The following is a 17,051-nucleotide window of genomic DNA, read 5'->3' as shown; positions in this document are numbered from 1 at the left end:
GTAGTTTAACCAAATTTTGAATTGATACCTTTAGTTTCATTTATTCTAAATTCTCACCTTTAAAATAAGATCGTTTCATTTATTTTAACAGTGAAAGGTTAAAATGATCATTTACTCCACCTCCACCCTACCACCATCACCTCCTCCTCCAACATCGAAGCCTCTATCGTGGCCACAAGAACCACTAACTCCACCTCCTCCTTCTACTCCACCACCACCATCAATATCACCTCCAGCCCCGCCACAAAAACCGCCCCCAACTCCAAAGCCTCCACCTTTACCTAAACCACCTCCAACATCTCCTCCTCCTCCACCACCAAAGCCTCCACCTCCACCTACTACCTCTTCTATCACCTTCAGCTTAAATGAAATCTCACATTTCCATTGCGCAACACTAGGGAAACCCCTTTCCTGATCTTAAAGCAAAGCCGAAAGGCTTTTAATAAAATTAAAAAAAAAAAAAAAAAGGAACTCCACCTCCCCTTTTTTTTTCGTGATCTTCCAATTAGAATTTTGCGAAAAAAATAAATCATTTTCCCAAACAAACAAATTAGAATTCAAATTCAACCAAACTCTAATTCAAAAAAAATAACTCAATCAAACTCCAATTCAATCAAAAACCAAAGCAACACCACCGCAGGGGGCAAGGTTTGATCGATATGCTTAATGGTGGCGGTTTGCGATGATGTGGAGTCATGCGACGTCATGATAGAGAGAAGACTTGGGTGATGGGCGATGTCAGATGGTGTTGGGGTTTTGGTGGGGATGGCGAGAAGCAGCTAGTGGTGTTAGGTGGGGCGATCAGCACCGGGGGTTGGCCAGGTGGTTGTGTGTTGGCTGGAGGCGACCACCTGGCTTGAGGCACTTTGACAACACTGACAACTTTCACGCTGTGATCGGGCCATTTAGGCCTTAGTCATCATCCGAGGACCCTCACCTTTGTTCGCTAGTATGAATGACCAAAGTGGCCTAAGAGGCTACAACGGCGCTACGGGGTAGAAACCAGGAAGATGAAAGGGATTTTTTTATTTTTTTATTTTCATGGGTTTAAGGTAATTCACCTCTAAATTTTGGTATTTTAGATTAAAATAAAGGGGCATTCAAGTGATTTCATTAATTTATTATGGGTATATAAAATAAATATGACGGCATTCTCTGTTTTTTACTTATCTACTCAATTTTTTATTGCTAAATAATCAAAATTCAAAAGGTTCAAGGGCAATTCAATAATTGCAATATCTACATATATGTCAAAACCCAACCGTGGCTAACAATGTTATTTTAATGGTGGGAATCTGGAATAAATGAAACAAACGGAACCAGCTTGTCATTTTGCTGAAGCTCGGGTGGGACCATGTAATTTACTCTAAAAATAATAGTCACTAGTTTGTGTCGGTGTGTGGAGTGTGGACAGCCTAAAGTTGGAGCATCTACTGTTAATATTCTCTTAATAAAAATTGAAAGAGCGTAATGCAGGTCCCTCCTTGCATTTGAAGGATTAGATTTTAAAATTTTAGAAACTTTAGGGAGTAGTTGTCCAACTCTAGCTATAACTTTATGTCTTTATAATCTTATTGGTTTAATTAGATTAACCTAATATTCTCATGGCCTGCTTTGGGTAGATTCTCCCTACACCCAAATTAAATATAAAGCACGATAAAGCTAGCTGAGATAGCGAAAATTAAACAGCCGGGTCAAACAGTGACACCCATGAACAAAAAATAAGAACCCCAATTGATTGTGTGGAAAACGAGAAAATGTTAATAAAAGNAAAAAAAAAAAAAAAAAAAAAAAAACTCCACCTCCCCTTCTTTTTTTTGTGATCTTCTAATTGGAATTTTGCGGAAAAAACATAAATCACTCTCCCAAACAAACAAATTATAATTCAAATTCAACCAAACTCTAATTCAAAAAACAACCAACTCAATCAAACTCCAATTCAATCAAAAACCAAAGCAACACAACTCCAAGTGTTGCGCGATTGGCATGTGACAGGTGGCGAGGTTTGATCGGTATGCTTGATGGTGGCGGTTTGCGATGACGTGGAGTCATGTGACGTCGCGATAGAGAGAAGACTTGGGTGATGGGTGGCAATAGATGGTGTCGAGGTTTTGGTGGGGATGGCGAGAAGCAACTAGTGGTGTTAGGTGGGGCGGTCAGCACTAAGGGCTGGCCAAGTGGTTATGCATTGGTTGGAGGCGACCACTTGGCTTGAGGCACTTCAACGAAACTGACGATTTTCACGTTGCGATTAGGCCGTTAAATCCTTAGTCATCATCCGAGGACCCTCACCTTTGTTCACTAGTATGAATGGCCAAAGTGGCCTAAGAGGCTACAGCGGCGCTACGGGGTAGAAACCAGGAAGATGAAAGAGATTTTTTTTTTTATTATTATTTTCATGGGTTTAAGGTAATTCACCTCTAAATTTTGGCATTTTAGATTAAAATAAAGGGGCATTCAAGTGATTTCATTAATTTGTTATGGGTATATAAAATAAATATAGGGGCATTCTCGGTTTTTTACTTGTCCACTCAATTTTTTATTGTTAAATAATCAAAAGTCAAAAGGTTCAAGGGCAATTCAGTAATTGCAATCTCTACACGTGTGTCAAAACCCAACAGTGGCTAAATGTTATTTTTAAGGGTGGTAATCTGGAATAAATGAAACCAGCGGTACCAACTTGCTATGTTGCTGAACCTCGGGTGGGAACATGTTGTTTACTCTAAAAATAATAGTCACCAGTTTGTGTCGGTGTGTGGAGTGTGGACAGCCTAAAGTTGGAGCATCTACTGTTTATTTTCTCTTAATAAAAATTGAAAGAGCGTAATGCAGGTCCCTCCTTGCATTTGAAGGATTTGATTTTAAAATTTTAGAAACTTTAGGGAGTAGTTGTCCAACTCTAGCTATAACTTTATGTCTTTATAATCTTATTGGTTTAATTAGATTAACCTAATATTCTCATGGCCTGCTTTGGGTAGATTCTCCCTACACCCAAATTAAATATAAAGCACGATAAAGCTAGCTGAGATAGCGAAAATTAAACACCCGGGTCAAACAGTGACACCCACGAACAAAAAATAAGAACCCCAATTGATTGTGTGGAAAACGAGAAAATGTTAATAAAAGAAGAGACAGATGGCATTGGCCATTAGGATAATTCTGCAATATTAAACTAATGGTGTTGAAGCTTTTTTAGAGCCAATTCAGTGAAAGATATGAACTTTTCAAAAAGCCATGTAAATAATCAAGGCAGCATCATAGTAGCTTTCACACAGTCAGTCTTTGAAGGCGCTATTTTAAGTAGAAATTTAATGGACAGTGGCTCCGGGTCCGAGGTCGTCGGTTTTTCCACGGAGCAGGTGAGTCTACTCCAACTTCGGCCTCTACGCTTGTCTTTATCTAAAGGACTCGATCAAATTAAAAAAAGTACAAGGGTTGACCAATCTCGAGGCTTCTTCAAGTAAATACCTGGTTTAATGGTTATATGAGCTCTGATGTTAACTAATATATAATTCTTATTGACCCAATGAAAGATACTTGGCTGTTGGCACAAGGCTGCAAATTAATTGGTGTTTTCCCATCGGTTGATGTAAAAATTTACACCCAATTAGATATACTTGATTGAAAACATTATAACCACGTAAAATGTATGTGTAATTCAATGAATTAACAATGAAATAATACAATAATGATTAGACAAAAGATTAATACAAAAGAATAAAGGAATCAGAGATTTTTTTAAGTGCTTCGACTGTTTGTAATGTAAGACTTACGTTCATTGTTATATTATTAAATGTGTCAAAACAATAATTTGACTCACAACGAGTTTTCAGTTTACTTTCTACGGCACCCACGCTTGTTTTTATCTAAAAGACTCGACAAATTAAAAATAGTGCAAGGTTGACCAGTCTGAAGACTTCTTCCAAGTAATTACCTGGGTTATATGAGCTAAGAGGTTAACTAATTTATTGTTTATTGACATAATCAAAGATACGCATCATGAAGGATAAATTAATTGGTATTTTCCATCTAGAATACTACAATGATAATACTACATTGACAAAATATTCTCATAAACATGACATGACAACTCGTAATTAGTTAGTTTGTAATAAGTTTCGTTTGATCAATTATGATTTGATCAATTTAAAACTGTCACGTCGTGTTTGTGAGAAAAAATTAGTGAGAATCGTACCACAATTGGTGGACAACTCAAAATGCATTAATAAAAGTGAGACCTGCAACAATAGTGATGGAATAACAAATTTACATACGCGAATATGCAAGAAATCTAAATGCACTTTACAAAATGTATACTTTCTAGCTGGGCATCATCAATAAATTCTAAGTTGAAAAAAACTCCATTCTATATGATGAGTATGTTAAAAAAGATTCTGAACGAAAAACAATAAAAATCTTCTGATTGTGCGTCAAATTCAAGTCATTTTTATTGTCCCACTAAATATATTGAGCAAGCAGCAGCATATATGCCTTCTGTAATGTAAAATCTATGTCCTTCAAGCTAAGAAAAAGTATAAGTTTGTGGTTTGCACGCAAGGGCTAACCTGCCTCTGTCTTCACGTAAATAATCGGAATAGAGTTTAATACTCAATAGTGATACGTAAAGCCTGGGTTTACTGAAATGAATTCCTTGGAACCTGACATAAAATTTATGGCAAAACCCTGAAAATGGTTTAAGCTTAGATCACTAGTTTTCAAGATAAATTCAAGTGTACTACCATATATAAACAGTGAACTCCTTTCCATCCCAAAAGTGTACTACACCGTTATCGGCCAAAATGAGATGCTGGCCAACTGTCTGCCACGGTGAATTAGTCAGCCTACAAGGGTACAATGCTACCAACTACACCGATTTGTTGGTTTCTTGTAATTTATGTGAAGCTGTTGTTAAGTTATCAACTCCAACTTTGTTTCCTTTTTTTCCTTTCATGTCTACAGTTCCTCCTCTATAAATATTCATAACCCATATTAGCTCTTATCATACCCACAGTACTTTAATTTTCTCACTGTTCAAGTTTTCTTCTCTGGTTTTGTGTCTCTCGAAAGTGAAAGTCACAAAAAACACTCAAAACAATGGCTCACTTGATGAGCTTCCTCATTGCTTTTTCTCTCATTGCCTTTGCCCCTTTTTGCCTCTGTGACAAGGCGAAAGATGGGCATCTCTACCCCCAGTTTTATGATCACTCATGTCCTAAAGCTCAACAGATAGTGAAGTCCGTTGTGGCTAAGGCTGTTGCAAAAGAAACCCGCATGGCTGCTTCTTTGCTGAGGCTCCATTTCCATGACTGTTTTGTAAAGGTCTGCCACCTCCCCAAAACTCTCATTTCATTTTCTTAAATTCATTCATAAAAATTTCTCAACTTCATTTCCCATGATTGAATTATACTTCACACTGTGTGGTCTATTTTTATAGGGGTGTGATGCATCACTATTGTTAGATAGCAGTGGCACCATAATTAGTGAGAAAAGGTCCAATCCTAACCGGAATTCAGCTAGGGGATTTGAAGTCCTGGATGAGATCAAGTCTGCTCTTGAGAAGGAATGTCCTCAGACTGTATCCTGTGCTGATCTTTTGGCTCTAGCTGCCAGAGATTCCACTGTCCTGGTAAGTCTTAATGTTTTAGCCTTGTTACTTAACCAAAGTGGCCTTGCAATATGGCCAAATCTCACCAATTTTTGCATGTCCAGACTGGTGGTCCTAGCTGGGAAGTTCCATTAGGAAGAAGAGACTCCAGAGATGCAAGCTTGAGTGGCTCTAACAATAACATTCCTGCTCCAAACAACACATTCCAAACCATTCTCACCAAGTTCAAGTTGAAAGGACTTGATGTTGTTGATCTTGTAGCGCTGTCTGGTAAACTAGCTAACTGCAGTCAACTCTTATTTGTGTTTCTGGAAACGAGGCACCTTTGAGTAATTTCTAAAATTTTTTATGCAGGGAGTCATACAATCGGAGATTCCCGTTGCACAAGCTTCAGGCAGAGACTGTACAACCAATCAGGCAACGGGCAACCTGATAACACTCTTGACAAATCATATGCTGCTCAATTGCGACCCCGATGCCCAAGATCTGGTGGTGATCAGAACCTTTTCTTCTTGGACTTTGTTAGCCCAACAAAGTTTGATAACGCCTATTACAAGAATATATTGGCTTCAAAGGGCCTATTAAACTCTGATCAAGTTCTCTTAACCAAGAATGAAGCATCAATGGAGTTAGTGAAGAAATATGCAGAGAACAATAAGCTTTTCTTTAAGCAATTTGCCAAGTCCATGATTAAGATGGGTAATATCACTCCATTGACCGGTTCCAAGGGAGAGATCAGAAAGCACTGCAGGAAGGTTAACAAATAAATAACTTGGCCAATATCATCACTGTGAGTTTGACACCAATAAAGGAAAAACAAGTTTGTTATGTGCATTATCATCTACCATTATCTGTTTTATGTTCTTTCTATTCCTTCAATTGGGAAATTCCATCTGTCATTTTTGATTGTACCTATTACCAGTGTTCTCTGAACTTGTAATGTATTCCGTTGATTTTGACCTTGTGCTAAATAAAGCCCCTGCTACACAATATAACTGAGTCTGCTGTAAAGGAACTGAATTGATCTCATAATTATTAAATCTGAACAGGCTCCCTTAAAATTATATAGGCAAGACTGGATGGTAAAGTATTCGGGCATTGAATTGGATGTTCTTTAGATAAAAATTTGATAAACCCTGTTTCACCAATATAATTCGAGCAATTCATAGCTTCCCAGTTAAACAAAATGGCAACATTACCCAGAAGCAGCTTATGCTTAAATTTGCCTGTCCACAAGGTTCCTAAACATGATTTCCTGTCATGAAGGTTGCATCATGAAAGCAGAATGTTAGAAATGTTTACTTTTTTCTTAAACACGTCTCATTGTTGCCATTTTGGGTAACTGGTAATTTTGTAAACAATAAAGAATTTACACCTAAACGGGGAGGACCTAAACATAAGGACCCTAGCAAAAAGCAAAGGCAAACATTACACAAAAGAGAAAGCAAGGATGTACAATCGTTTACAAAAGTCAAAAGCACTACACCCCCACGAGGATTAGGCTCCAAACAAGCAAAAAAACTAAGAGCGGTTGCACGTTTATACGCATCTCAACTAATCTTCAGACTTCAATAGTTATCCCTATTAGTAATCGATGAAAGGTTCGAACTTAAGATCTCTTGAGAAATATACCCAAAAATCATTATTGAAGCACTCGACCATCCAGATATAGTTTCATTTCCTTAACTTTGTTCCTCACTAGTCTTTACATAATGCATTGTACAAACTAAAAAATAATTTACAAGAATGAAATTGGATGAAATATGGAATTCAACCCGTGATGAAATGCTGGAATCAAGGCTCAGTCACATCCAAATCTCCAATCACAGAAATCACTCCTAGAATCTTTCTAATCACATTCAATCACATAATTGTATTTCCTTACTTCTATTTACATTTTTTTTTTATGAATAGGGTTATGTCCAAAGTGTAATACACAATACAAAAAATACTTCTAAAATTCTTTCTCTTTCTTGGCAATCTAGGCAGTGTCTTCTTACTTCTTTTGCCTTCTCTTTTATCCTTCAAGCTCCGACAAAATTATAATTTATTTGTTAGTTCCTAATCCTTCTCCTTCTATAATTTTTTTTTTCTATTACTTTAAAGATTGTACAAATTTATACAAAAAAAAAAAAAATCAAATAAATTATTAATATAAATTTGATAAATAAAAAAAGAATTAAGGTTTATGACTTCTTTAAATAATTAATTATAATAGATGAAAAAATAGGCATTATTCTTTTTTCGTTCATATAAAATCAAAGCCCAACCAGAAGGACCGGGCCAAGCTCACAGTATAAACAACCCAAGGTTCAAGGGCATAAACGTAAAAGACTAATCAATCCTCTTCTCCGTAGGGTTTATGCGAGTTCAGTAATTCTTCAACGCCATGAATGCACTCATTTCCCTTCCTTCCAATCCGATATTAATGTAAAAGGAGTCTCCATTTTGAAATTCAAACCTTAAAAATGAGGTACTTACGCTTCATTTCCTCACATTTATCCCAAAATTTCAAATCCGTCCCTCAGAACCCTCGAAGTTTTACTACCAATGCTAATCTCCAAATCACTCCGATTTTTGCTCGAAAGTACTGTACTCCCACCCAAAAACCGTCCGAAAAAGTGTCCGCAATAGTGGACGAACTCTCGGAGCTTACACTCCTGGAAGTCTCAGACCTTTCCGAAGTCCTTCGGGAAAAAATGGGAATCAAGGAGATGCCGAACATGTTCGTGATGATGCCCGGGATGGGATTCTCTGTGAAGGGCGCCGCGAAAGGCGGAGGTGGCCCCGGGAAGGCTGAGGAGAAAGCGGAGAAAACTGTTTTTGATGTGAAGCTTGAAGGTTTTGATGCGGCTGCTAAGATTAAGGTGATTAAAGAAGTGAGAGGTTTTACAGATTTGGGGCTGAAAGAGGCTAAGGATTTAGTGGAGAAAGCTCCAACCTTATTGAAGAAAGGCGTCACGAAAGAAGAGGCCGACAAGATTATTGCTAAATTGAAGGAGATTGGCGCCAAAGTGTCCTTGGAGTGAGGTAGGTAGGGTTAAGTAGTTTAACATGTTTGTTTTATACGTTTGTGTTGCTCTGCAAATAAGTGAATTTCGTTCCATTCTTGAAAAGTTCATGAAATTGTGTTTCAATTATGGACTCTGGAATTTATATGCTTTAATGATCTAAAGATGCCCTATTATTGAAATAGTAACACGTTGGAATGTAGCTGCTTGTTAAATTCATCTTTGTGTTTGTTTTACCAGATGAATCTTCAATGTATGTTGTATGATAATTGCTTGCTTTGGCTGTGATTTTAATTTTTAGCACCCTGCAGATTTGAGATTAATCTAGGCTATATTAAGATTTTGATTATACCTTATTGATGACTAATACTTTATAATGATTGTTTGATGGATATAGTATGTAAGGTTGAAGAGGGTTTGAAGCTCTGTAATGTGGTAACGTAAGAGAGCTGTTTTCAAGAACTACACTCATTTTGTGAGATAATATCTGATAGCAGTTCAGTATATTTGTAGAGAGGATAGTCAGTTTTTAAACAGCTCCTACTATGTTCCTGATTGATTAAAAGATGGAACGGGGACCTTTTAATCCAAGAATTAATGGGGCTGTGTGGAAGAGGGGAAGGGAATATCCCATAGTTTAAGGCAAGTAACTTGAAGTTCCAGTTAACTATTCCTTAGTTAGGAATCTTAAGCAAGTCCTGTTATGTAAGTTCAAGCGAGAGAATCAATGAGGACCATTGTAGCTGTTTATGTTGTAAGTTTGCTCTTTTTGCATAATGACAGTGGCAGAGAAGCAAAAATTTTGTAGTCAAAATTAACAATTGCAACTTTTATTGGTGATGCACAATAATCTATTTCAGGCAATGGAGAAAAGACAAGAAGGGAATGGATTCTAGGGGTTGGTGATGGCATAATCCACTATTCTAGACCTGAATTTTGTACTATATAGATTTGTTTAAAGGCCAAAAATTAAGAAAAGAACCGTGAAGAAGGCAATAATTTCTCTTAGTCATATGCTTTAGTTATTGCTGAATAGAGCTGCAGCATGGTAGGAAACTAAAAGAGGAAAGTTGTGGATAGTAGACAGAAGACAGTGCAAGTATCGAATAGTTACAAGTATTACAGTCTATTCCCAACTAAGCCTTCAGTATGCCATCAGTGTTGGAGTTGAAAAAAATAAATAATGAGTGTGATATCTATAAGATAATTAGACACTCATTTTTGTGAAGAAGGCAATAATTTCTCTTAGTCATATTTTCTTTCATTTTTGTGATTATTTTCTTATACATGTTGGGGAAGTGGGGATATATTTTGTTGAAACACTACCACATTTCTTATAATGCAGTAATAACATTAAGGCTATAAATTTTACTGACTCATGTTATCATTGGTGATGTTGGTTTTCATACTTGTGAAGTAATGGTTTGCATTTTTTTTACCTAATACTATTTTGTTTTTGTTGTCAGCCTACTTCCAAATGGGAAGAAGAATGGAGAATGTTAAGCTCAAGGCTTTTGTGCTCCGGTGCTTGTTATAATCAGAATAGATAATATTGATCTATCATGCTGGGATGTTGCAAGTCATGGAGATCAATGTAGATTTTGTCATAATTCAGAACATTCATTCATAAAACTAATTCACTTGTTTTTCTGAGTTAGAAGAAGCAGATCTGAGCAGAAGTTAGATTTTCATTTTTCTAAAACCAGCTGTATCCATAATTATTTATGCTTCCAAACACCTTTTGTAGAATTGAATTCTGATGACAGGTTCAGTTTATAAAAGAATCTGAATGAATTGTGACTCGTAGCTGTGCAATAGTTTGAGTCCACTGCTACTTTTAACAACTTTGCAATCTCTCACAACTCTTAACCCCAAAATGATAACTGAAAATTGGGAAGGGAATAGGAGGCAGGAGATGTTTTTGGTGTCTAACCGATCGAATCACACCCAGCTATTCCAAGTTGGTGAATGTAATTGAAATGTGGTTGTAATTTAGGGGTGTAAGTAACATTAACTCTATAATGTGTATTGTGCGAACTGACAATAATACCCTTTTGCTGTTAAAAGTAAAACTAATGTTTGAATTTACCGATGGGTGGGAGAATGTTATTTTTTCAAAGTTTATGGGTAGAAAAGTAATTACGGTAAACTTTGGGTAGGAAAATTATTTCACTCTTAAAACAACTGAGGATATGGATTCAATTTGGGTCACCCCTCTTTTATAACTTTCACAAGAGGTCACTTACTGAGATTTTATGTCAAACCATTTCGACTCAATCTGAGTGAGTAGAATCTCCAGTTCTCCACACTCATTTTAGTTTTGAACGAAATCTCTCAAAGTTGTAATTTCTTTATTTGTCAACAATTATGTAAATATATATCACTTATATAGGGGCATATTTGTACGATATGTGGCATAAGCGTGTTTTTTTTTTTTTTTTCTTTAATAGAGTGTGTTTAAGTCAGTTTCTATGCATTACAGCTAATCTTCAAGACCTTTAAACTATCAATTAAGTGAGAGTTACAGTGGTTATCTTTATAAGGAGTTATGGGAACTTAAACTCGAAATATCATATTAGATTCTTACGTTTTTTACGAATTTCGAAGGAAAACGTCGTCAAAATATACATATATAAGGTAGTCAGTGATATTTTCCAACAATAACACTACGGATACCGAAATATTAGAACCGAATTTTTGTACCGGCTTACGTGTAACGCGTCTTTCCATTTTTTTACAATTTTTTTCTAGTAAACGGTTGTCCATTAAATTTGGACGGTCATTCACTCACATGGACGTCCGTCCATATTATATGGACGAGCGTCCATATTCGAGGGACAGGCGTCCATATGTCCCTATTAAAATAAAATTAAAAAATTTATAAAACCTTAAGGACGGGCCGTCCATTAATTTTAAATGGGCGTCCACAAATAATGGACGCCTGTCCTTCACCCACATATGAAGAAAAAAAAATTATTTGGGGATGGCCATCCACCATCGTGGACGGCCGTCCCTTAATTTTGGACGGGCGTCCGCAATAAAGGGACGCCCGTCCATACTTTAAAAAAAAAAAAAAAATTGTAAACTTTTTCGTCTTCATTCCCCATCTCCTCTCTTTTTCTTCTGTCTTCATTCCCCATTACCTCTCTTCTTCTTGTCCACTTTACGCTTCCAGCAGATAATCCATAACATAAAAGCAATCATCAACATTAACTGCAGATTATATAGGCACACTCTGTCAACTACAAAATTTGCAATGATTGTTTGATGGATATAGTATGTAAGGTTGAAGAGGGTTTGAAGCTCTGTAATGTGGTAACGTAAGAGAGCTGTTTTCAAGAACTACACTCATTTTGTGAGATAATATCGATAGCGTTCAGTATATTTGTAGAGAGGATAGTCAGTTTTAAACAGCTCCTACTATGTTCCTGATTGATTAAAAGATGGAACGGGGACCTTTTAATCCAAGAATTAATGGGGCTGTGTGGAAGAGGGGAAGGGAATATCCCATAGTTTAAGGCAAGTAACTTGAAGTTCCAGTTAACTATTCCTTAGTTAGGAATCTTAAGCAAGTCCTGTTAAGTAGTTCAAGCGAGAGAATCAATGAGGACCATTGTAGCTGTTTATGTGTTTCTATTCCTTCAATTGGGAAATTCCATCTGTCATTTTTGATTGTACCTATTACCAGTGTTCTCTGAACTTGTAATGTATTCCGTTGATTTTGACCTTGTGCTGAATAAAGCCCCTGCTACACAATATAACTGAGTCTGCTGTAAAGGAACTGAATTGATCTCATAATCATTAAATCTGAACAGGCTCCCTTAAAATTATATAGGCAAGACTGGATGGTAAAGTATTGGGGCATTGAATTGGATGATAAACCCTGATTCACCAATATAATTCGAGCAATTCATAGCTCCCCAGTTAAACAAAATGGCAACATTACCCAGAAGCAGCTTATGCTTAAATTTGCCTGTCCACAAGGTTCCTAAACATGATTTCCTGTCATGAAGGTTGCATCATGAAAGCAAAATGTTGAAATGTTATACTTTTTTCTTAAACACGTCTCATTGCTGCTATTTTAGGTAACTGGTAATTTTGTAAAGAGTAAAGAATTTACACCTCAACGGGGATGACCCCTAGACATTAGGACCCTAGCAAAAAGCAAAGGGAAACATTAGACAAAAGAGAAAACCAAGGATGTACAATCGTTTACAAAAGTCAAAAGCACTACACCCCCACGAAGGATTAGGCTCCAAACAAGCAAAAAAACTAGGGGCGGTTACACAGTTATACGCATTTCAATTAATCTTCAGACTCCAATGATTATCCCTATTAGTAACCGATGAAGGGTTTGAACTTAAGATCTTTTAAAAAATATACCCAAAAATTATTATTGAAGCACTCAACTATCCAGATATAGTTTCATTTCCTTAACTTTGTTCCTCACTAGTCTTTATATAATGCATTGTACAAACTAAAAAATAATTTACAAGAATGAAATTTGATGAAATATGGAATTATGGAATCAAGCCATGATGAAATGCTGGAATCAAGGCTCAATCACATCCAATCTCCAATCACACAAATCACTCCTACAATCCTTCTAATCACATTCAATCACATAATTGTATTTCCTTACTTCTATTTACAATTTTTTATAAATAGTGTTATGTATAAAGTGCAATAAATAATACAAAAAATACTTCTGAAATTCTTTCTCTTTCTTGGGACAATCTCTTGCGGTGTCTACTTGCTTCTCTTGCCTTCTCTTTTATCCTTCAAACTCTGACAAAATTATAATTTATTTGTTAGTTTCTAATCCCTCTCCTTCTATAATTTTTTTTCTATTACTTCAAAGATTGCACAAATTTATACAAAAAAAAAAATTTCAAATAAATTAGATAAATAAAAAAGAATTAAGGTTTATGACTTTTTTAAATAATTAATTATAATAGATGAAAAAATAGGCATTATTCTTTTCTCGTTCATATAAAATCAAAGCCCAACCAGAAGGACCGGGCCAGGCTCACGGTATAAACAACCCAAAGTTCAAGGTCATAAACGTAAACGGCTAATAAATCCTCTTCTCCGTAGGGTTTATGCGAGTTCAGTAATTCTTCAACGTCATGAATGCACTCATTTCCCTTCCTTCCAATCCGATATTAATGTAAAAGGAGTCTCCATTTGAAATTCAAACCTTAAAAATGAGGTACTTACGCTTCATTTCCTCACATTTATCCCGAAATTTCAAATCCGTCCCTCAGAACCCTCGAAGTTGTACTACCAATGCTAATCTCCAAATCACTCCGATTTTTGCTCGAAAGTACTGTACTCCCACCCCAAAACCGTCCGAAAAAGTGTCCGCAATAGTGGACGAACTCTCGGAGCTTACACTCCTGGAAGTCTCAGACCTTTCCGAAGTCCTTCGGGAAAAAATGGGAATCAAGGAGATGCCGAACATGTTCGTGATGATGCCGGGGATGGGATTCTCTGTGAAGGGCGCCGCGAAAGGCGGAGGTGGCCCCGGGAAGGCTGAGGAGAAAGCGGAGAAAACTGTTTTTGATGTGAAGCTTGAAGGTTTTGATGCGGCTGCTAAGATTAAGGTGATTAAAGAAGTGAGAGGTTTTACAGATTTGGGGCTGAAAGAGGCTAAGGATTTAGTGGAGAAAGCTCCAACCTTATTGAAGAAAGGCGTCACGAAAGAAGAGGCCGACAAGATTATTGCTAAATTGAAGGAGATTGGCGCCAAAGTGTCCTTGGAGTGAGGTAGGTAGGGTTAAGTAGTTTAACATGTTTGTTTTATACGTTTGTGTTGCTCTGCAAATAAGTGAATTTCGTTCCATTCTTGAAAAGTTCATGAAATTGTGTTTCAATTATGGACTCTGGAATTTATATGCTATAATGATCTAAAGATGCCCTATTATTGAAATAGTAACACGTTGGAATGTAGCTGCTTGTTAAATTCATCTTTGTGTTTGTTTTACCAGATGAATCTTCAATGTATGTTGTATGATAATTGCTTGCTTTGGCTGTGATTTTAGTTTTTAGAACCCTGCAGATTTGAGATTAATCTAGGCTATATTAAGATTTTGATTATACCTTATTGATGACTAATACTTTATAATGATTGTTTGATGGATATAGTATGTAAGGTTGAAGAGGGTTTGAAGCTCTGTAATGTGGTAATGTAAGAGAGCTGTTTTCAAGAACTACACTCATTTGTGAGATAATATCTGATAGCAGTTCAGTATATTTGTAGAGAGGATAGTCAGTTTTTAAACAGCTCCTACTATGTTCCTGATTGATTAAAAGATGGAACGGGGACCTTTTAATCCAAGAATTAATGGGACTGTGTGGAAGAGGGGAAGGGAATATCCCATAGTTTAAGGCAAGTAACTTGAAGTTCCAGTTAACTATTCCTTAGTTAGGAATCTTAAGCAAGTCCTGTTATGTAAGTTCAAGCGAGAGAATCAATGAGGACCATTGTAGCTGTTTATGTTGTAAGTTTGCTCTTTTTGCATAATGACAGTGGCAGAGAAGCAAAAATTTTGTAGTCAAAATTAACAATTGCAACTTTTATTGGTGATGCACAATAATCTATTTCAGGCAATGGAGAAAAGACAAGAAGGGAATGGATTCTAGGGGTTGGTGATGGCATAATCCACTATTCTAGACCTGAATTTTGTACTATATAGATTTGTTTAAAGGCCAAAAATTAAGAAAAGAACCGTGAAGAAGGCAATAATTTCTCTTAGTCATATGCTTTAGTTATTGCTGAATAGAGCTGCAGCATGGTAGGAAACTAAAAGAGGAAAGTTGTGGATAGTAGACAGAAGACAGTGCAAGTATCGAATAGTTACAAGTATTACAGTCTATTCCCAACTAAGCCTTCAGTATGCCATCAGTGTTGGAGTTGAAAAAAATAAATAATGAGTGTGATATCTATAAGATAATTAGACACTCATTTTTGTGAAGAAGGCAATAATTTCTCTTAGTCATATTTTCTTTCATTTTTGTGATTATTTTCTTATACATGTTGGGGAAGTGGGGATATATTTTGTTGAAACACTACCACATTTCTTATAATGCAGTAATAACATTAAGGCTATAAATTTTACTGACTCATGTTATCATTGGTGATGTTGGTTTTCATACTTGTGAAGTAATGGTTTGCATTTTTTTTACCTAATACTATTTTGTTTTTGTTGTCAGCCTACTTCCAAATGGGAAGAAGAATGGAGAATGTTAAGCTCAAGGCTTTTGTGCTCCGGTGCTTGTTATAATCAGAATAGATAATATTGATCTATCATGCTGGGATGTTGCAAGTCATGGAGATCAATGTAGATTTTGTCATAATTCAGAACATTCATTCATAAAACTAATTCACTTGTTTTTCTGAGTTAGAAGAAGCAGATCTGAGCAGAAGTTAGATTTTCATTTTTCTAAAACCAGCTGTATCCATAATTATTTATGCTTCCAAACACCTTTTGTAGAATTGAATTCTGATGACAGGTTCAGTTTATAAAAGAATCTGAATGAATTGTGACTCGTAGCTGTGCAATAGTTTGAGTCCACTGCTACTTTTAACAACTTTGCAATCTCTTACCACTCTTAACCCCAAAATGATAACTGAAAATTGGGAAGGGAATAGGAGGCAGGAGATGTTTTTGGTGTCTAACCGATCGAATCACACCCAGCTATTCCAAGTTGGTGAATATAATTGTAATGTGGTAGTAATTTAGGGGTGTAAGTAACACTAACTTTATAATGTGTATTGTGCGAACTGACAATAATACCCTTTTGCTGTTAAAAGTAAAACTAATGTTTGAATTTACCGATGGTTGGGAAAATGTTATTTTTTCAAAGTTTATGGGTGGAAAAGTGATTACGGTAAACTTTGGGTGGGAAAATTATTTCATTCTTAAAACAACAGAGGATATGGATTCCACTTGGGTCACCCCTCTTTTATAACTTTCACAAGAGGTCACTTACTGAGATTTTATGTCAAACCATTTCGACTCAATCCGAGTGAGTAGAATCTCCAATTCTCCACCTCATTTTAGTTTTGAACGAAATCTCTCAAAGTTGTAATTTCTTTATTTGTCAACAATTATGTAATAAATATCACTTATTTAGGGCCATATTTGTACAACATGTGGCATAAGCGCTTTTTTTTTTTTTTTTTTTTTTCTATCACAGAGTGTGTTTAAGTCAGTTTGTGTATATTATAGCTAATCTTCAAGACCTTTGAACTATTAACTAGGTAAGAGTTATAATCGTTATCTTTATAAAGAGTCATGAAAACTTAAACTCGAAATACCATGTTAGATAATTCTCCCACATTTTTACCAATTTTGAAGGAAAACGTCGTCAAAATATACATATATGGGGTAGTCAGTGATATTTCCCAATACAGAAATTTGTCCTCAAGA

At 36.1% G+C, this 17,051-nt stretch overlaps 4 protein-coding genes across 6 annotated transcripts; 3 read left to right on the top strand and 1 right to left on the bottom strand.

Moving 5' to 3' along the window:
- Positions 1-111: 111 nt before the first annotated feature.
- Positions 112-905, bottom strand: LOC116118928 (glycine-rich cell wall structural protein 1-like). Its single transcript, XM_031404878.1, has 2 exons — positions 852-905; positions 112-411 (listed from the first exon to the last, which is right to left on the bottom strand). The coding sequence occupies exons 1-2, from the start codon at positions 903-905 to the stop codon at positions 112-114; spliced, it is 354 nt and encodes a 117-aa protein (XP_031260738.1).
- Positions 906-4,925: 4,020 nt separating this feature from the next.
- LOC116118957 (peroxidase 72-like) lies at positions 4,926-6,597 on the top strand. Its single transcript, XM_031404915.1, has 4 exons — positions 4,926-5,319; positions 5,435-5,626; positions 5,710-5,875; positions 5,960-6,597. The coding sequence occupies exons 1-4, from the start codon at positions 5,095-5,097 to the stop codon at positions 6,370-6,372; spliced, it is 996 nt and encodes a 331-aa protein (XP_031260775.1). The 5' UTR covers positions 4,926-5,094; the 3' UTR covers positions 6,373-6,597.
- A 1,325-nt stretch (positions 6,598-7,922) lies between these two features.
- On the top strand, positions 7,923-10,462 carry LOC116118952 (50S ribosomal protein L7/L12-like). Of its 2 annotated transcripts, none has more exons than XM_031404909.1 (2): positions 7,923-8,639; positions 10,083-10,462. In XM_031404909.1, the coding sequence occupies exon 1, from the start codon at positions 8,074-8,076 to the stop codon at positions 8,632-8,634; it is 561 nt and encodes a 186-aa protein (XP_031260769.1). In that variant the 5' UTR covers positions 7,923-8,073; the 3' UTR covers positions 8,635-8,639; positions 10,083-10,462. The 2 variants fall into 2 exon arrangements, with proteins under 2 accessions (XP_031260769.1, XP_031260768.1); XM_031404908.1 differs by having other exon boundaries at positions 7,927-8,635; positions 10,083-10,449.
- A 3,321-nt stretch (positions 10,463-13,783) lies between these two features.
- LOC116118951 (50S ribosomal protein L7/L12-like) lies at positions 13,784-16,172 on the top strand. Of its 2 annotated transcripts, none has more exons than XM_031404907.1 (2): positions 13,784-14,389; positions 15,832-16,172. In XM_031404907.1, the coding sequence occupies exon 1, from the start codon at positions 13,824-13,826 to the stop codon at positions 14,382-14,384; it is 561 nt and encodes a 186-aa protein (XP_031260767.1). In that variant the 5' UTR covers positions 13,784-13,823; the 3' UTR covers positions 14,385-14,389; positions 15,832-16,172. The 2 variants fall into 2 exon arrangements, with proteins under 2 accessions (XP_031260767.1, XP_031260766.1); XM_031404906.1 differs by having other exon boundaries at positions 13,785-14,385.
- The last annotated feature ends 879 nt before the right edge of the window (positions 16,173-17,051 follow it).

The sequence above is a fragment of the Pistacia vera genome, unplaced genomic scaffold (genome assembly GCF_008641045.1).
Source record: "Pistacia vera cultivar Batoury unplaced genomic scaffold, PisVer_v2 Contig866, whole genome shotgun sequence".
NCBI classification, from domain to species: Eukaryota; Viridiplantae; Streptophyta; class Magnoliopsida; order Sapindales; family Anacardiaceae; genus Pistacia; species Pistacia vera.
This window is presented reverse-complemented; position numbering and strand designations above follow the sequence as displayed.